Source organism: Sceloporus undulatus, chromosome 1 (genome assembly GCF_019175285.1).
Source record: "Sceloporus undulatus isolate JIND9_A2432 ecotype Alabama chromosome 1, SceUnd_v1.1, whole genome shotgun sequence".
NCBI classification, from domain to species: domain Eukaryota; kingdom Metazoa; phylum Chordata; class Lepidosauria; order Squamata; family Phrynosomatidae; genus Sceloporus; species Sceloporus undulatus.
This window is the reverse complement of record NC_056522.1, coordinates 260,941,792-260,967,706: the sequence shown is the minus strand read 5'-3', so window position 1 is coordinate 260,967,706 and position 25,915 is coordinate 260,941,792. Positions and strand designations below refer to the sequence as shown.

The following is a 25,915-nucleotide window of genomic DNA, read 5'->3' as shown; positions in this document are numbered from 1 at the left end:
CAAAACTCTTATGATCATTTGCTAGAAAATCATATTAAATCTAGCCAGCTTTGTAATAAGCAAAAAAGTTAAAAACTGATTCCTGGGTAGTTTGAGTTGTGTGTATAAAATTTACCATTTCAGTTATCAGCAAAGGATGGCCACATTGGCTTTCCATAACAGTAATTAAGGAGGCTAAACAGTAGGTACTTTGAATGCTTATATTGCTCATACGGAGCTCTCACAAAACATTTAATTTTTATGAGCATTCATTCAAAACACAAAAGTTTCAGATTCTTTCAGAACAAACATAGCAAAGTTAGTATACATTCTACAACAATGGCAATCTTCTCACTATATCTATCCCTTATTCTATCATTGTTATGAACAGGGTAGGTTCTTCAATTCAGAGAAAAGCCTAACTTATTGAAGTATCATTTTTGTAATAGTGCTGTTCATCCTTTTGAAAGTTTCTTCAACCATTTTCATGTAAGTATCATGATGTTTGTGTTAGAAAGCAATGCTTAACTCAGAAGTGAAAATTGGCCATTTATTTCTTTGAGCCATTTTCTGATAGTTCCGTCATTCAAAATTACAAAAGCATCAACATTTTACAAAATTGTCTCTCTCTCTCTACTATCTCAAAGAAAAGGCCAGATCACTAACAATAAAGGTAAGTACTATCTTGAAGTTTCATTCATAGATAGATAGATAGATAGAATTATAGAGTTGGAAGAGACTTCAAGGGCCATCCACTCCAACCCCCTGCCATGCACTAATCTCACTGTCAGCCTGAACTATTGCCCTAACATACACAAACACAGCCACTCAAAATTCATTTAAAACTCCAGTAGTGATAGTAATGACTTGCCCAGACAGCAGCTAACTTGTCATTCTGGGATTATTATACAAGTTGCATATTTCAGCAAATTGTCTATGGTCCAAAACACACTGCAGAAATAATCCAGTTTGAGGTCACTTTAACTGCCCTGGCTCAATACTAGGGAATTCTGGGAACTGTAGTTTTGTGAGACATTTAGCTTTCTCTCTAAGAGAGCTCTGGTGCCACAATAAACTACAACTCCCAGGGTTCCGTAGCACTGAGTCAGGGCAGTTAAATTTACCTCAAACTCGATTATTTCTGCAGTGTGTTTAGGACCTATGACAACATGGGTATTGTCACAGACTAACCAATAAACTTAAAAAAATAAGTTATATTAAAATCCTGAAGAAGATTTTTCACTTCTAGGAAACTTGTCACAGAGAAAGCTATCAATGTGAAACTAGGGATTTTTAAAGATGTTATGATATTTGGCCAAAAATACATATACTGTACCAGTGAGAATCGCCCGTATACTCACTGACATTATTTATTAGGTGATTATTTATACCCTCATTTTCAGTATACTAATAATTCAAAAGTGGCTTACAAATAAATCAGTACACACTAAGACACCTATACCACCACCCTAAAGTTACATATATCCTTCTCACATGGTAACTGGTGATATATGGCCTAGATAGGAGGCTGAGGAGGAGTTGAACTGCGACTCTGATGTCCTTTGTTTGCCTTCCCATAAGGCAGTTAATGACAGACAGTCATATGGGGAAAGTCAGGGAAGGACAGTCTGAAATGTGAACAAGAGTCTTACATTATCTTCCCTTTCTCCTTCAGTATAACTAAACATCCCTTTAAGGTATAACCTTGGATTGGAACAAGTCACTAATAAAGTGTGTCTTTTTCTGAAGTCTTGTCAGCAGAGCCTTTTGTATTTCGTGAAGCTCTGCAATGTCAGTTCTCTGGGCATGCTACTGAAATCCCCAGATGCCACAATCCAATCCTATGTATTTTAATAATTAATAATAATTTGTTTTATTTATATACCGCTATTCCAAAGATCATAGCGGTGACCAGCAAGTAAGTTAATTAGCAAGTAAGCTAATTTGCCCCCAAATTTTATTTAGAATTAAGCTCTACTACATTATTGTGGCTTATTCCATGGTTAATATTCACAGGATTGTAAACTATGGCAGTTATGTTTTGACAAGCACATGAATAGAAGGCCAATGTTACCATTCAGTGTAGAGTTTGCATACAACTCAACTCAGCACAACTCAAACTAGTGTGGAAAAAGATTTTGAAGATAGCAGAAATCAGTTTGCACAGCCTTAGGTTTTTTGTCAGAAGGCTAAAGGGCAAATAAAAGATTTACTATGTAAGCTCACTGATCAACATGTCTTACTTTCCAGGCAGAATCTGCTGTTATACAAATTAAGGTCTTGTGTAACAAGACATTCTCCTTCTGTCAGCACCTCTATTCAGCTCAACAGAGGATTTCTGCTATGTGTTCTATTGCGCTAAGTGGTAACTGTAAGTCCACTACTCTTTCTACACAGATATCTTAGCAACTGATCACATCTGATTCGCTGCATTTCATTTGACCAATTCCTCCAGAATCAAGAATATTTTATCAAGAATATTTAACACTATGGACACTTTGGATTACCTGGATGAGGTCTTGAAAATGGCCCATCTTTAGCTTGAGTGACTCCAAAACACAAGAAAACTAAAATGCTAGCAACAATTCCTCTGGGGGGGGGAAGAGAAAATATTAATTAGTATATATCAGTTCATAAAATAATAGGTCAATGTTCAAATATTGTCTAAAATCAAAACAAATATTACTATTTTAGGAAACTATAAACTTGAAGTCCAGTTCCATATTATAGTAATAAACAAGCTATTTTAAATGTTTCATTAGTCAGAAACATATGAAGAAGAAAACTAACTTTGCTCCAACTCAATGCAGAGTTCAACTATTTGCTGAAAGCCACACTCAGGGAACTGTTTTAGAAAAAACAAAGTTTCTGTTTTGGTCAACAAAGGGAAGAATTTGTCAAGAGCATTTATAAGGTCTTGCTGAGAGGGATCTCTTTAAAAGAAGAATGTTTGGTAGCAAGCACATTCCTTCCTGAGCATCCTGTTTGCTCAGTTTTGAGAGGAGATGTGCAAATGAACAAACAAATCTTTAGGAAAACTCTTGGAGAAGGGCTGAATGATGACTGAGCATGCGCAGCAGCCATAGAATCATGACTGATTGTTGAGCACAATGGCTAGAAGGGGAATTAAATGGAGGGCATAATTGGCTGGAGAACAGAATATTGTATAGCAGGAGGTTCTCAGTTTTTAATGTGTTCAGCCCCACCAATTACTCAACCAAACAGCCTGAGTCCCAACATGATGCAAATAAAAAAGCACCTATTTTTCTTAAGAGGCTATTTACAGGTTGAGTCTCTTTTATATAGAATTCCAAAAATCCAAAATATTCCAATAATAATGATGATGATGACGATGAAACTTTTTTCATGGGTGACTGAGATATTGACACCTTTGCTTTATGGTGGTTCAGTGTACACAACCTATGTTTCATGTACAAAATTATTTTAAAATATATATAAAATTACCTTCAGGCTATGTGTATAAGCTGTATATGAAACATACATGAATTTTGTGTTTAGACTTGGCTCCCATCTTTCAAGGTATCTCATTATGTATGTACATGCAAATACAGGTATTCTGAAATCCAAAAAATAAAAATAAAATCCGAAATCTCAAAACACTCCTGGTCCCAGCAACTGATTAAAGGAAAAATCCACCTTGTTGCTAAATGGGCTGACTTACAATCACTCTCAAACTCTTCTTTCTCCTTTTGGTTTCCATTATATAAAACATCGTTTGGATTAGAGAATTATTTTTTTAATCTTACTCTGGCTCCTATTAGAAAAACATTTACAGCCTTACGGTTTCAATGTATGCCTTCTGCCTATTTGACAGGCAGAATCTTCGTTCGCGAAGAAAAGCCAGAAAGATAGTAACACCCATGTCCACCTAAGATTGTGCATTTGTAAAACTGGAATAGTGGAGAATATTGAACATTATCTTTTACATTGCCCTCTTTATACAGCTCCTAGACAAAAGTTCCTTGATCTTATTTTACACTCTCTTTCCAACAGATCTTGTTCCCAGCAGATCTGTATGCTTTTGGCTGGTAATGATGTATTCATTACTTCCATAGTAGCAAAATTTGCTTTAGTTGCTAGTAAGATTAGACTTAGGTCTGTTACAGACTGCCAAAATAAAGCTGCTTCAGGTCTCTTTGGAGGTATGCTATTTAAATGATGCATGCATCCTAAGAATCCGGAAGCTGCACCAAAGCTGCACTCCTGTGCTTAGGAATGGAGTGTGGCTTTGGCGGGACCTCCGGACTCTTAGGACCCATGCATCATTTAAACAGCATACCTCCAAAGAGACCCGAAGCAGCTTTATTTGGGCAGTCTGTAACAGACCTTAGTTCTCAAGATGGGAGTGAGGATTAGAAGTCTAATTTGCCTGTGTTTTTATCACTATTGTTGCATTACTGTATCTTATTGATGGGATTATTTTATTATTACTATTATTGTTTTGTTTATTTGTATTTTCCCCAGAAATTCTGTGTCTTGACCCTTTTATATTGCTTTTGTATCTACTGGCTGGACCAGTATCAAATTGTGACGGCTTTTAGCTTTTAACAATAAAGTTATTTTACCATGTTTACCATGATAAGAGAGACCCAATCTGTACTGTATATGTTTGCACTCATTCATTATACATTTATCATTTATGTTTTGACATAAAATTGCAGTAGTATTGTTGGAGAGAAACATTCAATTAGTGGTGGGAAAATGTGGTAATACAAGCATAAATATTACGGCTGTGTGAGCTGTAAAACAAAGACTATAAAGTCAAAAACGTAGTTGTAATGTTGGGAATAATTTTTATTGTAATACTGGGACATCTGTGGCCCACTAGTGGTATACAAAAAATCTCTTCTCTGTAATGTTTTGTTATAAGCCCACTTTAATGTACTGTTACACAATCTCCATTCAAATAGACAAAAATCCTACTAACAGTGTACTCATTATACTGTTGAAATTGTCAGGCCAGGGAATGGAGGAGTAAGATAAAGGGATTCCACATGACCAAATGAAAAAAGAGAATGCTGGAGTGAGTGGGAGGGTCACACTAACACAGTGTATATAATGGAAAAAAATCTGTGAAGCTAAGAAGAGCCTTTTCTAGCTCACGATGCAAGAACGAGAGATCACAAGGAGAAAGTTCGGCTCAGGATTGTTTTTTGCTTTTTGTGTCCAATAGCCATGGACAGCTTCTCCACCTTTTATTTTCTGAAAGCTTATCCATAAGGCCAAACATTACTATATGGCTAAAGTGTTAGTCCCTGGTTCCAGTGGGAATCCCACATTAAAAGGATCAAGTATTAGATTTACCACACCATGAAATAATGCTTAACCTCAGGTCAGAGTTTTCCTTTAGCACAACACAAACAAAACAAAAAACTGCCACACAAACAAACAAACAACAAACCCAAGTACCCAGGGACTGACCTAATTTCCATGGTGTTTTGGCAGCAAAAAAGTTCAAAGAATACAAAGAACAGGTCTTTTACCCATGAGAAGATCCTACTGTATCTCTCAACAAAGCACTTTGCAACAGATGAGGGAAGGACCCAGCTAAGTACTAGGGCACATATTGCTTTCTTTTCTAAGGGCCACGTCAATCCCATTTTACTCTCTCTCTCTCTCTCTTTCTCTCTCTCTCTCACTCTCACACACACACACACACACACACTGCTGAAGGCTGGATATCTGGTTTAGAAAGAATGTCTTGGGAGCTGGAAGACACTGTGGCATTTTGTTTAGCCAAGAATAGTGGCCCTGAAGATTTCCAGAGGTGTGTTTCTGTTCTGCTCTTTTCTTCTTTGTAATGGGTGTCTTGAGGATTCCAGAGATTGCAGGAATGATGGGCTAGACAACACTATACCCTTCCCTTCTTTCAAGACATTGTAAGAATGACCCCACCCCTGAAAAGTATTGAACCATCTAAGCAGCAAATAGGAGACATGTTTGTTCAGTGGCTTCCTATTAAGGGAAGTACCATTTCACAGGGACAAAATGAGGGTGGATATAACCTACACATGCAGATAAGGGGAGAACAGCACTTCAAGCCAGATGCACACAGTGTATTTAAACACATTATGTTTAAAGCATGGCATTCTCTATCTTGTACAACTATGGCATGAACTCCCTTTGGAGCTGCAGTTGGCCTCCACTCTCGCTATGTTCTGGAAAGGGTTTGAGATGCATCTGTATTTTTAGAGTTTTAAATGTTGTTTTCTTATATTTTGTGTGGATTTTAAAAACACTTTTTATCTTGCCTTTTTTTTAAAAAAAAAATGTGACTTTTAAAACCTTGCCTTTTAGAGTAGTTTTTAAGAGTGCTAAATGTTGTGTTATATTTTGTTATTTTTCTAAAACCATTTTTGTACATTACCTCAGTGGTTTGAGAAATGTGACACAGTATTATTTTAAATAAATTATCAATCTTGAAACGTATCTGTAAAATGTTTTGCTGGACTTTCAACTGCATCTGATGAAGTGGGCTTGAGTCCATGAAGGCCAATGCCAGATAAAACATGCTGGTTTTTAAAGTGTTTGTTGTTTTTGGTGGTCCAGGCAGTTGCTTTAGTAGTTACTTTCCTCTAGCATGCCTCCTAAAGAACACAAACTCATACAGTTTTCAAGCTTTAATGCTGCTCTTCAAAGTTCAAAAAATAGGTACATTTTCTGTATGTTGGCATAGCTGTACAGACTCCCTGGTATTTCCTCATTGGCTTACAGAATTTCTACAGAGAGGCCCTTAGGGTCACTGGACAGGCTTAAGAACAAAGGCCCACAAATTTAGTCTTGTTTGCACTGCCAGCCCAAATCAGTGTTCACCATAACCATGTCCTCCTCCTGATCTAGGGAAGAATGGTTTTTTGCCTCCAACGTCATGCTGAACTTCACAGGAACTGGACTGACTCTGAAGCACAGCACAAGTGCAGAACTGATCCTATCCAGTTCTCTTCCCCCAGGTTGGGAAATGGGGAGTGACATCAATTTTACATAAAACAGAGCCATAGCTCCATTGTAGAGAGTACTGAACCATCTAAACTGCAAATAGAAGACATGTTTGTTCAGTGGCTCCCTGTTAAGGGAAGTACCATTTGCAGATGTACCCAAAATCATGCTTACCAGACGGAGAAGGTATGTTAACCATCGTAAACACATTCACAGATATGATATTTAAAAGTAAATTAGACTAAGTGTTTTATATCCCTCTTGCTACAAAGACTCACTTTGTAGTAAGAGGCACGTTTAGCTTACCACAAAGTGAAATTCAGTTTCTCCCTGATCAACAAGATAAATCGTAATGTGAAGTACTAGACACACACGTATCAGGTGTAGCAAGATCAGACTACGTACAGTTTAGATTAGTGTACAGTTCACAGAGTTTAGTAACTCTATAAATGGAATCCAATTCACACAGATTATTTATGAAACTATAACTAGCCATGGAAAATATTTAGAGCTACGTAAAAGGCTCACACTTTCATCAAATGATCCATAAAACCAAAGCAGCAAGATTTTAAATTTAAACTGTAAGAAACTGAGCTATGTGTGTTACATGTAATGTAATCATAACAGGTCAGTAACTCTGTGTGACAAACAATGAAATATTAGTTGCAATGTTTGTACTGAACCTCAGGTACTCAAAACTGGAACCATCCATACTCAGAGGACTGTGTCAACTCACAAGCACCAATAACAACTGACTGAAAATGGTTTCAACTCTTAAATCATTATGAAGGACTACATTTATATTCATGTTATTTTATTATAACAACTAGTTAAAATACATCACAAAGTGAAACAAACAGATCATCCAACTGATGTCGGATGGCATTTTTATCACATGGAACTGTACTAATCACAACTCTACACCAGCTATACAAACAGTGGAAAACAATGTGTGAACACTAGACACATCCTCAATAACAACTATCTTTTTTCTTCTTTTATAAAAAAGATTTCTTCAAACACTTGTTTGATTAAAACAGGATCTGTTGTACCAATTGTTACAAAATGTGAAAGAAGTGCTGGGTTCCCATTTTTAACACACTCTGCAATGTACTAGATGTCTATATTTCAATTTGTCATATTTCATTAGACATTAGACTTTGTAAAGAAGTCATATAGCAAAAAACCAGGACACAAAAAACCCCCTGAAATCTTCCATATAGTAAGGATATGTTTCAGGAACAAAATGCATCCAGGTTTGGCATAAAATTATGATGTTTGATTCAATAAAAGTACAGTAACACTTTATCCAGAATATGATTAAAAATTCATTTAGTTTTTAAAAGTTTCTTTTTAAAAAAACAAATAGTTAAAAAGTCCTAATTGTAAGGCACACTTGAGCTATAGGGAAGTTCTTTGCTTTTGCCAGTTTATGATGAGTAGGCAAATATATAAAGAAAGCAAGAATAATCAACTTCAGGAAAATAAAGAAAATTTTGTCTCCTCTAGTCCTCCATAGTACCAGATAGACATAAAGTACTCAATCCCATGAAAAGAGCTGAGAAAAGGAAATCAAGACCAGGAATTGTGGTGCTCTGATGTTGTGTACAGTCTTACATAACAACCTGCCTCTTAGTTTTTTAGAAATTATTTTGGCATGCATCAGGTCTTAAATATTTTATTTATAGTTATAAAAGAAAATATTCCATAATTCATTTTTTGCATTTTTTCCAAAAAAAAGGATTTTAAAAAAGCATGAGAAAAAATGTTCTCTTTCTCCTGTATTTTTTTCCCTGGGACTTCACATCTCTATTTGTGTCCTGCTTGTGAACTCCTAAAGGCATCTTATTGTCCACTGTGGGAACAGAAAACTAGACTAAAATGATGCAATGTCTAGCAAGTTGGACATTTTCCCAACTAAGCCTACAGAAAAGAGCTCAATTTTATGCTTGCCTACTTATAAGTAAGCTCTAGTGCTACACTATTCCTACTTATATTTCACAGTCTTGATCTAAGCTCTTTAAATGTTTAGTTTCTGAGTAAACAGTACTTAATACTATGCATAAGGCAAAGAGGTAAGCTACATAAGACAAACAGAGAACGTGGTATTATCTGCTTGAAAGTGTTGGAAGATGTACTCCAGCAGAACTGAGTATAATGAAAGCAGTTTATTAATCTTGTTCTTGGATCAATCTATATGACCAGGCTCATGTATAAACACAAGATATACCATTAATAAAGTAAGGGCACACAGCCTGTGTTTTATAGGTAAGGTTATACAGCTTGACTTCAAATTCTGTGCTCAATATTAGGTATTTTGTTTGAAATGTCTCACTAATCATATATGTCATTTGCCTGACAGTAAACACATGTCACAGGGCGACATATAAACTGGTTTTGGATTATTGCCTCTCCACGTGAAAGGCCAAGATGTGAATGAGTCTACTGTCCAAACCCACATGCTCTTCTATCCATGATGCAAACAAACTAGGTAGTCTCTAATTAAGCTACCATTTCCCATTTGTCTAAAACAAGAAAGCACAGTTCAGTATATTATAATGATGTACTGTACAGTATAATATCCCAGACAGCTTCAGAGCTAGTAACCACTTTTCCAGTTTGGACAAAAGGCATACTATGGTCAGAGGCTCCCAAGGTTGATCATTTTGCTATAAAAAAGAGGAAGGCATTGCTTTTCTGGGAAAAGTTTCATTCCTATCTTTTTTTTAGTAATCTGTAATTTAGTAATTAATCTCATCCAAACCAGGCATTATAATCTGAAATAGGATGCCTATGCATGTTTTTGTCATCACTTGATGTACGCATATAACAACTTTGCCCTAGAATTAAGCAAAGCCTACAGTAATTATCATTCAGTACAGCCTAAATACCCTAAAGGTACCAGATCCTATCTGATCTTGGAAACTGGCTACAGTACATGATACAGTATAATACCTAGTACTTGGCTGGGAGATTGGCAATGAATACCAGGGGCTGTAAGATATATTTTAAAAGAAGGAACTGGCCAAACCACCTCTGAGTATTCCTTGCCTATGAAAACCCTATGAAATCCATGGGATTACCATATGTCGACAGGTAACTTGAAGACACGCGCACACATATACACACAGTAAACTATTCCAGTGGAATACCAATGCAAGTAGTTTATGAAAGTACACTCACAGGTAGTAATTGTATGCTTATGTAACATGTTGTCACATAATTAAATATATACTGCCTTTCAACCAAAGGTTCTCAGTGCAATTTAGGTAATAAAATCAGTGAACAGCCAAATCATATTCTGAAATTTTCAGTAGAACTTCATCTGTAATCATCTTTGATTTCTAAATATATAATCCACTATTGCCATACTAGAGTAGTCTGAATGTAGCCCTGTGATCTTACTGCAGCACAGGTGAACCTGAAAATGCATCAGACATGGTAATGTTTGATGTCACAGACAGAAAAAGACAAGACTAACAGCAAGGCTGGACTGTTGTGGTTTGAATTATAAACTCACTAGTCTTTCTACTTCTTATACCCCTCCAATGTTTTACTCATAACTCATGACTGGAAGACCATTATGTCTATGGTTTCAGATACATTTAATACCTTTGTATTAAACAAGTTAAAATAGATTAACATGTTAAAATATGTAAAATGGGTACAAAAACATTAAGACACAAGAAACCCAGTGTCCTTTATTTTAAAGTACATTATTTCAATGAAACCAATTATGATTCTTTTACCCTACTTTTAAAAACCAATTTAAATACTACTTTTTCTACACTTGTCAACATACAAACATACTTGTACAATGAAAGACACCATCTAATTTTCAACACTGTCCGATTCCTGTCTATCCAGAACAAAGTCCTGTTAGGTTCAACTGGACTTAATTTGACTTTCCTTTCAATATAATATATTTTAACTACATTCGTCTAACAGGATAGACAGGAATTGGACAGCACTGAAAATTAGATGGTGTCTTTCATTGTACAAGTATGTTTGTATGTTGACAAGCGTTGAAAATTAGATGGTGTCTTTCATTTTACGTACAAGTATGTTTGTATGTTGACAAGAATAGAAAAAGTAGTATTTACGGCACTCCTTTGATGCTGTTTCATGCAGATGAAGCGTCAGAGGAGTGCTGTGATGCTGTGCACTGCGTGCCATGCAGCATGCAGCATTATGCCATCCTTGGGTGGAGCTGGGACATGCGTTATATGGATGCTATGCCCCAAATTCCAACCCTAACTGGCCTTTAAGTCAGTCTGCACAGGGCCTAAATGAAAGAAAATACCTGATAGCATGGTAGCATGCACCTGAAGAAGTAAACTCATACTAACAGCAGTGGTGTCATTAGGGATTGCGGACTGCACCGGGTGACACCCTAAGGTGGGGGGTGACATCAATGGGCAGAAATGACCTGGGGCAGTCACCTGTATCTCTTTAAAATGCTGAAGAGGTGAGATGAGTGGGGTGAGGCTTTCTGGGAAGGGAGCCTCACATTTTAAAAATCACATTTTACCAAATTTTCATTTTAACCACATGGAACTATGTGTGTGTGTGTGTGTGTGTGTGTATGTGTGTGTGTGTGTAATTCTGTGTGTATGATATCATAATTTAAAGGTATAAATTTAATTTGGTTAGTTGTTTATGTCACTACTATTACCATTACATTAAATGATATATGGGATTGTGATTTAAAGTAAATCAATACAAAAAAAAAGCATTACTAAGATTCTGTACAGTGTGGTATGGGGAGGAGGTCAATGGGGTGTGTGTGTACTGCACCATAGAATCATAGAGTTGGAAGAGACCGCAAGGGCCATCCAGTCCAACTCCTGCCGTGCAGGAAATCCAAACAAAGCATCCCCGACAGATGGCCGTCCAGCCTCTGTTTAAAGACCTCCAAGGAGGGAGATTCCACTACACTCCGAAGGAGTGTGTTCCACTGTCGGACAGCCTTTACTGTCAGGAAGTTCTTCCTAATGTTGAGGCGGAATCCTTTCTGTAGTTTGCATCCATGTTTCGGTCCTTCTCTGGAGCAGCAGAAAACAGCTTGCTCCCTCCTCATATTGACATCCCTTCAAATATTTAAACAGGGCTATCAATCACACCTCTTAACCTTCTCTTCTCCAGGCTAAACATCCCCAGCCCCTGAGTCATTCCTCATAGGACATGGTTTCCCAGACTTCACCACTTTTAGTCACCCCTTGGGACACCGCTCCAGTTTCTCAACATCCTTTTTAAATTGTGGTGCCCAGAACTGGACACAATATTTCCAGGTGGGGCCTGACCAAAGCAGAATACAGTGGCACCATACTTCTTTGATCTATACACTATACTTTTATGATGCAGCCTAAAATTGCATTGGCCTTTTTAGCTGCCGCATTGCACTGTTCACTCATGTTCAACTTGTGGTCTACTGGACTCCGAATCCCTTTCACACGTATTTCATCAGCCAGTGCCCCCCATCTATATCTGTGCATTTTATTTTTCTGCCCTAAGTGCAGTACTTTACATTTCTCCGTGTTGAATTTCATTTTGTTAGCTTTGGCCCAGCTTTCAAGTCTATTCAAGTCATTTGAATTTGATCCTGTCCCTGGAGTATTAGCTATTCCTCCAATTTGGTGTCATCGGCAAATTTGACAAGTATGCTCCCATTTCGTCACCAGGTCACTAGTGACATCAACCCTAGTGATGCCACTGACAACAGCTTCTTTCTTTCAGTTAGTCTTAAAGGGTGCTACAAGATCCCTTTGCCTACTGAATATTGTAATATGCTACGTTAACAAATAAGTCAAGAAAATCACTACTGGGGGTAGACTGATACAATGACCAAACCCATTTTTAAAAGTGCTTCGAGAAAAAGCTAGCCTGTTATAAGCTGGGATGCAAAGTTTACCTTGCAACACATGTTAAAGCTGTTACCCTCTAGTGTTATAGGCTGTACCTGTGGGGTCTCTTCCAGCAGAGTCACATACCCAAGGTACAGGTGAGAATAAACAGGACAGTTACGGTGTGCCTTCCTGTTTTATAAAACAAAAGCAGGTCAACAAATCTTTTTTTGTCTTATATTTACAAGTAGCATGGTATTTTCTGCAAACTGATATTGATTTATATGCCAACCTTTCAGACTTAGGGCTGTTTATATTAAAAGGCATCCAATGGAACACTAAAAGGTGAACATGCCACAATAAACTCAGCAGTCAGATATATCAGTTCAGATAACTCATCCATGAACAACCACCCCAAACCAGATGAAGAGTGTGGCCCCCTTGGAAGGGCAAAAAATTGATGGGAATTGTGTGACTGGATTTTAATTTTCACCATGCCTCACCACTAGCTATGCTGACTAGGACTGGGAGTTGCAGCCCACCAATACCCAGAGGACAAAATCATTCTCGCCTCTGCTATAAATTAAGAGCTAGTTCTGACCTCCACAATAGAGCCTTCTTGTACCTGGAACTGCAGTAAAAACCTGCTATTACTTATTCGCCTCACATAATCAGGGTAAAAGAAACATGGCTTGATTAGTTTACTTAACCATCATGTGAATACACACAAGAAGCAGCAGTATCTAAGGATATGTTGGTAAGATCTAAGGCAGTGATTCCCAAACTGATCCTCCAGATGTTTTGGACTTCATCTCCCAGAATTCCTGACTGTTGGCCAAGCTAACTGGGGCTTCTGGGAACAACTGATCTAAGGTATGATTAAAAGCAGCATCACCTTAACTAGGCTCAAAATAGAATAGGAAGGCAGAATGAAAGTCATAAATAGATTGTCCTCACCTCTTGTAGTCATTGGGTGGCATGACCTTCTATACAATGGGGTATTTCCAAGCAGTTTTCAAGAGTAGTTCCATAAAGCATGTACTACTCATTCAACCAGAATACAAAGACGTACAGTGGTGGAAAATCTTTCTGCCCTCTTCCAGAGGATCAGGGACCATCTATAGATGCATCTGATAAAAGATATTCCTGCCCACTGCCAAAACCCAATCTGCACAATCTGAGAGAAATTGAAGACTCCAAACCTACTCTGATTGAGCACCACTTCAAACAACGGAAGTACAACTTCATGGAGAGACTTCCAGTTATTTTTTGTGTTGTTTTCAAATGGAACTTCAGCTTGTTTAACATCATGCACAATTTCCAGATGCTGGTTTAAGGCCATGGATGCCTAACATGGATAGCCAGAGAAATACAGACTTGGGTGGCATTAGAATGTTGGCTGTAACCAACTCCCCAGTTCCAGACAAGACTCTCACAGAAAAGCTTCATTTAGAAGCTCCTCAATGACCAGTTTATGAACATGGCCAGATATAAACCACTGGAGTCCCAGCTAATATAAACCAAGATGTTCATTTTGCTCCAGGAGAATGGTATGAGTTGTAATGCACTAAAAGTCACTGAGAGCCTTCTTGTCTTATTTATAAAAGTAAGACAAGACAGAGTGAGATAGAAGTGGCATTTTTACCTCTCTGCCTCCCCTTCAAGCACTTCTATTCTATGTCCAAGAGAGACAGTAATAAAAGTGTGCCTTTTGTCACACTGGAAAAATCTGTTTGGCAAATTGTATGCTTTTATGATTGTCTCCCTCTGAAGGGAGAACAGAAGTGCTATAACATCATGTGTGGAGGTAAGCAGAAAGCTGCATCTATCTTGCTGCATCTTGTCTTACTTTTGTAATACAATAAGGCTCTGAGAGACAAAAACACAATCAACAGAGAAGTATTTTCTTGGCCAGTCTTTAGCTAGGTAAGGGACCAAAATAGTATACCATGAACTAATTTTAATATGAATTTGACTTCTCACAACAAATTGTAATACACAGTGGAACTAAATGTGTCATGGAACTTCCTATTAATTGTACAGATGTTTGCGTTTATTTTTCAGATTAGACGCCTGAGAGGATGAAGCACCATTTTAAAGCATTTTAATCATTTGCCACTCAGAGAAGATTATCAGGAAGGTTTATTCAGAGTCTGTGCATACAGCACATACATACAGTGAATAATCAGCACAAGAATATCTGAAACTTTACAGTGTGAAATATACATGATCCAGCTTCAAGTAACCTAAAAATTGCTACTTTAAAAAAAATCACATTCACTGGACATCGTATTTCCACTTTGTTCAGCCATCTATTAATTTAAGCAGAACACTTCACAAAATGAACAAAAATTGTGTCTTCATATCTGAGAGATCCCTAGACATACTGTAAGAACTGTGACTGTCATTTTCTCCATTCCTCGGATGTAGGAGTCCAGGGCTGGAAAGGGAACTCTAAATCACATAGATGCCACATAGTAATGGTACCAACATATTGCTGGCAATGTAGGGAAGGGATATAGCTCATGGATAGAGCAGCTGCTCTGCCCCTTGTTCAGTCTATAGCAGCTACAGTTATAAGGATTAAATAGCAGGTGAAGAAGATCTGGTTGAAACTTGGAGACCTGTATTATCAAAAAACATCGGTGGTATCTTTCTTTTCTTGTGGGCCACATACCCTTGGATGAAATCTGCTGGGATCTGCCTGTCACTGGTGACTGGGCCCAGAACTTAAAGTGGAGTTTTCTGGATCTTTCCACCAACTTTTCTTTCTCTCTTCTTCTGCCATCCAATATTATATTTCCAACACTCCCCTCTCTCCCTCTCTCTCTCCCTCCCTCCCTCACCATCTCTCTACCTGTACAGCCCCTTCTCTGTACTTCTTTAAAGAAATGATCCTCCCCAAGCTAATTCAATTCTGTATATTAAAGCATGGCAAGAATTAAAGCACAAGGAAAGGATGGATTACAGGTACTATTCAAGTGGGGAGCAGTCTAAGGGAAGATAGCAACAAGACAGAAAACTAGCTCTAGGTAAACATGGATGGTAATTTTCCAGTGCTTTCTGGATATCCTTATAAAAAATAAAGTTATCAGACCGTGCATCAGTATTCTGAAAAATGGTAGAGCTAAAGGAACTTAACAGTATCTCTGCAACAACCTACTGCAGTTTGTTTGCTTATCTGAATATGTTCTAGACCAGTAAGTACAAAGGGAGATTCCAGTATGTAACTGCCATCCTAAAATTCATTCATTATCTATTCTACTTGTTTAAGGTTCAACCAAGACCAATTTTTTTCCTCCTTCCGGTAGAGGTGTTAGCTATGCTTTGCTGTTTTAGAAAGACTATGCTGTCAGACATATCTCCTGTTGTGCATGGCCACTGTGCCTATCTTGTGTAGATCTGGAGTTCTGTATAACAATGGCACAGACACAACAGTTATTCATAAGAGCCTTCTCCAAATGAAATCTCTCTGTGGGAAGGGGGCAACTGTACCAGATACACTGTGCATGTTTTTCTAACCTTCATCACCAACATCTACATGATTTATATCTTTTATAGGTTTCTGGGAGCTAGGAGGGAAGGGGAAAAACCCATTCAAATAGAACTGCTCACATATAGGCCTTCCATCTAAATAGGGTATTCATTAATGCTACCTATCATCAGCTTGAATTTTCTTTTAAGATCTTTACAAGAACACCAGGGTCCATCTGATCACCATTACACTCAACTATAGTTTTAAATTTTCTTCTTCATACCATAAATGAATAACCAAAACAGGAAAATCAAAGAATGGTCAAATAATTTAAGTCCATAAACTAGAAGAAAAATAAGATCAGGCGACTACACAGTATATGTGTATTGTCCAAGAAACAATAGTCAAAGTGTGAAGGAAAAAAACAAAGATTAGCAGTAAGATATATAAGCTTCATATTAACTAGCATTGACGAAACCATTGAGTGACCATGTTACCAGTTTTCCATTTAAAGGGCGGTGCTTTGTCAAAATGTCAAGAAGGTCCAGTTACAGTCACTACTTCTGCCAATACACAGCCTGTTCCCAGTGTGTTCTCTGTGACACTTCCCTGAATGCTGATGAAAGATGCTGTTTAAGAAACAGCTGACCTTAGAATACTCTAGGCTCCACGATGCACAGGTGGCATATCCTCCCCTCAAGATGGGCAAAGATGGTAAAAAACAGTTCAGATGTATGCTGGAGATGTAATAGCCATTATGGCTCTTATTATCATGTGTGCCCAATGGTGAAGAAGTTTTGGAAAAAGGTACAGGAAATAGTCAAGGATATATATCAAATTAATATAAGATTAGAACCAGAAATAATATTGTTGAATATGATTGAAGATAATATATTGAGGAAACATAGAAAACTACTGCTGTACTTATTAACAATAGCAAGGATTACTATAGCAAAGAACTGGAAAAAGATGGGAGATATAGAAATAGATGAGTGGTTAATGAAGGTACTAGAGGCCATGGAAATGAACACACTAACGATTGGTTACAGGATGAGGGAAGTGATGAAGTCTCAAATGAGGAAATGTGGAAACCATTATTGTTGTATTGTAAAAGAAGATGGACAAACCCGACCTAGAGGCACCCCACAATGATTTGTGAATGTACAGCAGATATAAAAGTTAATGTAAATTTAGAGATAGGAGGGTGGATATAAGGCAGTTTCTTTTCTTTAATCAAGCAAGACTAAGATGGGAAAGATATAATTTAAAGCTATGGGAACACAGACTGCACAGTATACCTAGCAAGAAATTAGATATTGGAGTGAGATGGGTGTGCCTCTTATATACAAGTATAGAGGAATAATATTTTTAGTTTTCTTTCGCTGTATGAGAAGGTGGGATTGGAAACAAATATATGGGAGCAATGTCTTATTTCTTTTTGGAGGTGGAGTCGGAAGCATCTAAGAACAGACTGGAAGATCAAGGAAGTTGGAAGCAGATTAGGAATATTATCATTGTATTCTCTTTTTATTGTACATATGTAATAAAATCTTTTTTTTTTAAAGAATACTCTAGGCTCCAAGTTCCTAGATCCCATGTCAAAATGCAACAGCCTCTATATCCTTTACTAACTGTTTTCTAAGCTTGCAGAACTGTCACTCAGCTTCAGGAGATCAAGCAAGATCAACACATCCCTATTTCCATTACTGCCAAGAGTAGAGAGACCAGAGCCAAACTCAAATCAAGGCAGCTCCTTTTACCTATTGCAGAAGAACTATTCCCCCTAATGTCTCTGAAGAAGGATTTTTTTTTACTTTGCATCTAACACATTCTGTTCTCTTCTCCATAAATTATATGTGTACTACAAGGAGGAAAAGCCTTGCAAGACAACTGGAAGCTACACTAATAATGTATACAGTAGCTGCAAATAAAGTACAGTATCTGTAATAGTTTTTAAACAGAGCCAAGGTGCTGTAGTGGTTTGAGTGTTGGACCAGGGCTCCAGGAAACCAGGGTTCCAATCTCTGCTCAGTTGTTGGCTGGCCTTGGGCAAGTCACACTTTCTCAGCCTCAAAGGAAGGCAACACAAAACCTCTTTTGTATAAATCTTGCCAAGTAAACCCTAGGCTGGGTTTGTCATAACTTAAGAGTGGTCTTGAAGGCACATAACAACAACGAGAAGAAGAGTTTTTAAAGTTTACATGAAAATTATCCTATTCCAATTGAAAAGCAAGCATACTGAATGGATAAAAATGTTCAAAGAGATAGTCAAATGAATCTGTTTCAGAGTCAAAGAGTGGAATGGAGGGGAGGGAAGAATCTTGCTGCAACCATTATTTTAGCACTATGTGGACTAAAAAGGTAAAGGTAGTCCCTTGACGTGAATGTCTAGTCGTAACCAACTGTAGGGGGCGATACTCCTCTCCATTACTAAGCCAGTGTTGTCTGAGGACTACTCTGTGGTCATGTGGCCACAATGACTATCTTTTGATACATTGTTCTTATTATAGGCACGGTATATATCACCATAAAGTGGTGTACCAGCACCGATTCTAGGGTTAGGAACTGTGAGGCAACCTTAACCCTACAATGTATGGGCTTTTCCTGGGTTCTTTTCCCCCCGCAGGGAAGCAATGCAGTTTGGTGGTTGTGGCTTCCCTCCAGAGGAAAGTAGGCCGCCAGCAGGCTGCCCTTTTCGGGCGATCTGTCCCAGGCCATACTCTCTCAAGTCTATCCCAATTTATTTCACTGTTCGTAAAATATTTGTGTCTAAGAACATAATAAAAATACACTTGTCCCTCCACATTTTCAGCTTTGACTTTTGTGGATTTGATTATTCACAGATTTTATTAATATGTTCTCTCTAGGGACATCTACGTCCTCCAGTGCAACTCTATGGTCCACTTTAACCAAAAGTCGTGCTGAAGGACTTAGAGATACCTATAGAGAACACTCCATTAGGCATTTGTAGCTCCTCCAGCACAATTTTGCGGTCAATGTCTGACAGATGTTGACCACATAGTTGCACTGGAAAACCTAGAGATTCCTAGAGAGGTGTTCTCTCAGGTAAAAACAGTGTTTTTGTTATTTACGGGTTTTCCACAATCACAGGGGTCCTGGTCCCTAGCCCCAGCGAATGTGGAGGGATGAGTGTCAACAGGCCATTATTTTAGAACCATCAGAAACATTAAGCAAGGAGACTTTGAGAATTTCTGTGCCTTCAAGTTGAGTTTGACTTACAAGAAACCCCATCAGAGGGTTTTCTTGGCAAGATGTGTTCAGAAAGAGTTTGCCTTTGTTTCTCCCAGAAGCTGAGAGCATGTGACTTGCCCAAAGTCACCCAGTAGGTTTCCATGGCTGAATGGGAATTTGAACTCACTTGGAAAATACGATTCCACAAACAGACCAGACAAGAATCCCTCTTAATCTGCTTGGAGGGAGAGAGACAAAAGATTTGATGTTGCCTTTCAGAACTTCAACTGGACAGTCCCCCAACAAAATTCCTTCCACAACAAATGTGCAATATAAAGAGAGTCTTAAAATGTGTTCTTGGAGAAATTAAGCCAGAACTCCAAGCGAATCTGCTTCCACATTAATTTAGGGATATAATCTCTCCCTTTTAACTGCTGCAGATTAAACAGCTCCTTTCAGATACTTTGCTGTACATTCAAAGAGCTGATTGGTCCCACTGACCACCTTCCTTGGAATTAGGGAGGGGGAAGTGGCAAGGAAAATAAAGTATGCCTGTGTTCAGGGAACCAACTACAGAGCAATCCCCCTAGCTAAGTACCATATATACTTGACTATAAGTCGACCTCATGTATAGGTTGAGGGCATGTTCTGGGGCCAAAGTTATGGATTTCAATATCACCTCTGGATAAGTCAAGGGTAAAACATATGGGCATGTAACAAGGGCTGTAAAGGATGAGGCAAAAGAAAACAATGCCAAAGAACACACAAAATTCCAGCAGGCATGACTGTGCTCCCCCTAAAGGCCAGATGGATGAGAAAGTACAGTCAGTGCTTCCAGGGCAGATTACACTCTTGCCTTTCACCTGGGGATGGTTCCTTTTGTTTTAATAAGAATTAAAGTACAGTAGTTATTTATTTATTATTTTATTTATTTATTTATGTATTCACAGTGACCCATGGATAAGTTGACTCAGGTTTTTGGGATCAATTTTTCGACCTAACTTTCTAGACTTATACATGAGTATATACAGTAAATCCGAGAGCCCAGGGGGATTTACTCTCTGAAGGGTAGGTTTATGACTTTAACCTTTCTTACTCCCCTGAGGGCAGGAGCTGGGAAGGGAATCCTAAGCAGGAGGAGGGCAAGGCTTAGGGTGCATCCCAGGCTCTTCCTTTTCAGGGGAGGAAAAAGCCAGCAAGGAAAGAGACCAACCTGGCCCACCAGCTTGAAATGGCTGTTCAAAACTCAACTCAGGGGCTAGTATTTTAATCCCCCACCTCTCCTTCACTTGTTTAGGACTTGCAACCAGGCTACCATGCAGCTTCATTGGATGCCCAGTACCTACTGGTTACTCTAAATATTATTATTATTGTTGTTGTTATTATAGTATAACATTTTTTGTTTGTTGTTATGTGCCTTGAAGTGGGTTTTTTGACTTATGGCAGCCCTAAGGCAAACCAACCATGGGGCTTTCTTGGCAAGATTGTTCAAAGGAGGTTTCCCAGTGCCTTCCTCTGAAGCTGAGAGAGTGTGACTTGCCCAGGGTCATTGAGTGGGTTGTCAGTCAAGCCTTTATGAAAGTTAATAAGGCAAATAATAATAATAATAATAATAATAATAAGCCTTATGGTTTGTAATAATAAAAGGCTTGTAATAATAAATGGCTAAATAATAATAATAATAATAATAATAATAATAATAATGATAATAATAATACTATGCCTTGTGGCTTATTATTATTATTTTGCTTTATGGCTTGTTAACTGTCCTAAAGGCTTGACTTGCTGGTTGCTAAAAGTGACTGGCTTGTAAATAAGAAAGGGCTTGCAATTCTTCTTCTTATTATTATTGCCTTTGGGCTTGTTAAATGCCATCAAGCCCTGACTAAGTGACTGGCTTGTCATCATCAAGGCCTTGCAATGTGTTGTTGTTGTTGTTGTCGTTATTATTATTATTACCCGTGTGCCTTTTGGCTTGCGAGGGGCCAAGGAGCCTTGGCCGGGGCCGGGGGGGGCGACCTCCCTGGCCCTTCTCTCCCTGCCTGCTTCCCTCCCTGCTTCCTTCCTCACCAGAAGAAGGTGTTGGTCCCATCGTCGTAGACTTCGGACTCGGTGCTGCGCCGGTCTCCGGCCGCCACTCCAGGCACCGCTGGCGGAGTCCCTTGCGGCTCTTGGGCCGGGGGAGGGGAGGCTCCGTTGGGCTGCCCGGCAAGAGGAGGAGGGGGAGGCAGGGGCTGCTCCTGGTCCTCCTCCTCCTCCTCCACCTCCTCTTCCTCCTCTTGAGGGCCCTTTCCCGGGGCCCCTCCGCCGCTTGGCCACTGGGTCCGCCTCATGGCTCCGGCGATGCCCAGAGGCGCAGAGAAGCAGGAGACCCTCCTGGGAGCCCCATCCGAAGGCGAGGAGCCAGAGCCAGAGCCAGAGCCAGGCAGACAGGGAGCAGGAGGAGGGCCAAGCGCCGCCCCCCCGCTGCCTCCTGACCCCACGTCGCAGGAGCAGGATGGACTCCAGGCCCCCTTTGCACCCTGGGATTTGTAGTCTCTGCAAGAGGAGTGGGCCTGGGCCAGGGCCTGTCCGGCATCGAGGGAGGAGGACCCAAGCCCAGCCTCCTGGCCGCGTCCAAAGAGACAGCCCTGGTCTGGTCTGGTCTGGTCTGGTCTGGGGGAGGCTCACTCAAAGAAGGAAACTGGCAGCAGCAGCGGCGGCAGCAGCAGCAGCAGCTTCCCTAGGCTGCCTTCTGCCTCTTTTCGGGGTGCTCCAAAGGGAAAGGCAAGGCAGGGTGAGGGGCAAAGCTGGCCCCCAGCCCTGGCCCCCAGGCAGCCTTCTCAGCTGGGCTCCGGAGGAGGAGGAGGAGGAGGAGGCAGGGCCTTGGCAAAGAAAAGCCAAAAGCACTCCTATAGAAAGGCAGGCTTAGTCGGGCTCAAAAGGAAAGGCGTGGGCAAAAAGACAGGCGAAAAAAGAGAACATGTTAGACAATGATGATAATAATAATAATAATAATAATAATAATAATATTCTGTGACGTCGGAGGCTTTCATGGCCGGCATCCATAGTTTTTTGTGGGGCTTTCGGGCTCTGTGGCCATGTTCGAGAAGAGTTTCTCCCTTTGGTTTCGCCTCCATCTGGGCCTGGCATCTTCTGGGAGAACCTCTCCTGGAACAAGGCCCCAGGGCCCGAAACCCCCTCAAAGCCTCTCCCGGGGGCCGTGGCCGAAGGCAAGCGGGAGCAGCACTCCTCCCCCAGGCTTCAAAAGGGAGGAGGAGGAGGGCCTTCGGGGAATTCCTCCCGGACAGAAGCCGGAAACGGAGGGCGTGCCCAAAGCAAGCCACAGCGATGTCAGTCCTGCTCCGCAGGGAGGGCGTTGGGGGATTCCTCCTGGAAGAAGGTGGAAAGGTGGGCCTGGAGCAGGAGCAGGAAAAGCCTGGCTCACCTTGCTGCCAGGGAGCATCTACACTGCAGGAAAGATATAGTTCGACACCGCCTTAACGGCCCTGGCCCCATCCTACAGGGATCCCAGGGTCTTGTAGTTTGGGGGAGGGTAGAGACCTAGTAAAAGCACGCATCCCGGGATCTAATCGGATGAAGGGACAGCACTGAAAGTGTGGCATCCAACTGCCCTATTGCCACCCTGTAGCCGCCCTCAGGGAGCGTCTAAGGAAGCTGCTGCTACACCGAGGAAAGAATGCAGCTGTCACCACCTTCAATGCTGTCGCCACAGAGCCCAAGGAATCCTGGGAACTGTAGTTCTGCAAGTGCTGGTTCCTCATAAAAACTACCAATCCCAGGATCCTGTAGGGTGGGGCCATTGTTTATACAGTCTAGCTGGACCCTCAGTCTCAGGTCCAAAATAATCCCAGTTTGAGACCGCTTTAACTGCCCTGGCTCAATGCTAGGGAATCCTGGGAACTGTAGTTTTGTGAGGCATTTAGCCTTCTCTGTCAGAGAGCTCCGGTGCCACAATAGACTACAATTCCCAGGATTCCATAGCACTGAGTCAGAGCAGTGAAAGCGGTCTCAAACTGGATTATTTCTGCGGTGGGTTTTGGACCTCAGTCCACAGAGCTGTAGTGCTCCTCCAGGCTGTTGGCGGTTCAAGTGGGATCAAAGCGGGATAAAGGGCGGGTTCCACTGCGAATTGCAAGAGCCTCCCGAGTCCTGAGTAGGAAGAACCGAGGCTCTTAGAGGGGCTGCTCTGCTCGGAAGGGAGCGTGCTGCTGCCTCTTTTCCTCTGAGCAAAACCTCCCTCTGCTGCAGTGGCTCCCAACCTTGGATCCTCTTTGTTTTGGACTTCAACTCCCAGAAGGCTCCGCGAAGCTGGCTCACAGTCAGGAATTATGGGAGCTGAAGTCTAAATCATCCGGAGGACCCAAGGATGGGAACCACTGCTTTCCGCACAAGTGATTCTGGCCCCTAAAAGAAATACAACATGAAACAACTGGACGAAGCCGGTGGGCTCTGAAAGCGGGAGAGACGGATGTGGGCGAGGGGTCGGCTTTCATGCTGGGATCATCCTCGAACTCAGTTGCCATGCATCACTTTTAATGCATCACCATGTTTGCAACTGCACTGTTCTTTTAATAGTGTAAGTCTCCCAGTTTTGGGGGAAAGCAAAGATACAAATAATGAGTAGCAGATAATATAGAGGCCTGTTACAGAATGCCAAATAAAGCTGCTTCGGGTCTCTTTGGGGTATGCTATTTAAATGATGCATGGGTCCCTAAGAGTCCGGAGGTCGCACCAAAGCCACACTCCATTCCTAAGCACTGGAGGGCAGCTTTGGTGCAGCTTCTGGATCTTAGGGTGCATGCAGCATTTAAACAGCATACCTCCAAAGGACCCGAGCAGCTTTATTTGGCAGTCTGTAAAGGCCATGGTAGACAAATTAGATCTCAAGGACCTATCATGACCACACTACCAAAGGTGCATCAATATTTTTGCAATATACTGTGTGTGTGTGTGTGTGTGTGTATATATATATATATATATCTTCTATATGTGTGTATGTGCGTGTGTGTGTGTGTGTATTGGTGCACCTTTGGGAGTGTGGCCACAATATGTCCTCGCGATCTAATTTTTCATGTTTTAAATTTTTTAATGTTTTAATATGAGGGTCTTCCTTAATTAAAAGAGATGGAGGGCGGGGGGCAGGAGGTTAGGCGGCCATAGAATAATAGCTCTTAAAACTGCACCTGAGGAAGCAGAGCAACATGTCTCCGAAAAAGCTTATGCTACAACTTTTGCACAGAAGAGACCCTTTGCACTGGAGCAGTCCTGTAACCGGTTGCAAAAAGCCCCAGGGAAGCAAGTCTGGAGGAGGACCTAGGGCAAGAGCGACCCTCACCCTCCCTTGTGTCTGGGAGGGATCCTCACCAGCCAGAAGGAAAGCGGCGCTGCCACCCACTGCTGGCTGTTGGCACGGGTTGAGACACCTCCTGCCAAAGTCTGGAGGTGAATGGAAAGACTGGCTGCCCAACAGCATCCCCAAAGCCACAAAACAGTGATCTCTTTTTAATGAGACAACAGAAATGCATAATACAGTGGTGAATCCATATTCGCTAGAGTTGGCGTGAAGGACTCCCATGAAGGTGGGGGTGGAATCACAAAATAACCCTGTTCTTTTTACCTGAGAGGACAGCTCTCTAGGAATCTCCAGCTCCTCTGCTGCAACTCTAGGGTCAACATCTGGCCAGAAGTTGATCACAGAATCATGCTGGAGGACCTACAAATGCCAAGAGAAGTGTTTGTTTCTATGGAACTATTAGGCTTCTCAGCATGACTTGATGGCCAACTTGCAACCGAATTGCACTGGAGGACTTGGAGATTCCCAGAGAGAACATATTAATGCCGCAAATAATCACATCTGCAAAAATCAAAGCTGCAATTGTGGAGGGCCAGCAGTATGTATGTTGCAAGCTTTGGAAGCTAAGACAGTGGTCCAATCAAGGGATCACTGTTTTATAATTCTGGATGTTATTGTTCTTTGCTATGTGGGCAACAGCAATGAGGATATTATTGTCCTTTCCTATATGGCTTGCAACATGTATGTTGTGCATTTGGTTGGTCTAATAAAGAGATCACTATTTTATGGATTTTGGAGGTTATTGTCCTTATGGGTAACAACAATGTGGATGTTATTGTCCTTTGCTATATGTCTGTTGCAATATTTATATTGTGCATTCTGGTTGGCTCAATAAAGGGATCACTGTTTTGTGGATTTTAGATGTTATTGTCCTTTGCTATATGGCTACCCTTAGGTATGTCCAATAGTGTGACCCTATCCATGTTTCCTTCAAAATAATTCCAACTGTATGCAGTGTGGCTTCTTGTGCTCCTCCAAGAACAGGTTGAGCCTCCCTGACCTAAATCCTTGCAATCATGTGCTGGCCAAATGGCTGTAAGAAAGTTTGGATTCGGCTTGCGATCAGAAGTGTTTTGGATTTTGGAATTTTGGGGGGGGGGGGGTTATTTGCAT

The 25,915-nt window shown here is 40.5% G+C and overlaps 1 protein-coding gene across 1 annotated transcript in view; it reads right to left on the bottom strand.

Moving 5' to 3' along the window:
• Positions 1-22,260, bottom strand: part of PTDSS2 (phosphatidylserine synthase 2) — a 45,046-nt gene extending 22,786 nt beyond the window's left edge. Inside the window, 6 exon segments of the mRNA XM_042465056.1 lie at positions 2,487-2,569; positions 12,874-12,895; positions 12,898-12,930; positions 12,933-12,967; positions 16,858-16,863; positions 21,517-22,260. Of these exon segments, the coding sequence (XP_042320990.1) occupies positions 2,487-2,569; positions 12,874-12,895; positions 12,898-12,930; positions 12,933-12,967; positions 16,858-16,863; positions 21,517-21,779 (442 nt within the window). The 5' untranslated portion in view covers positions 21,780-22,260.
• Positions 22,261-25,915: the final 3,655 nt, after the last annotated feature.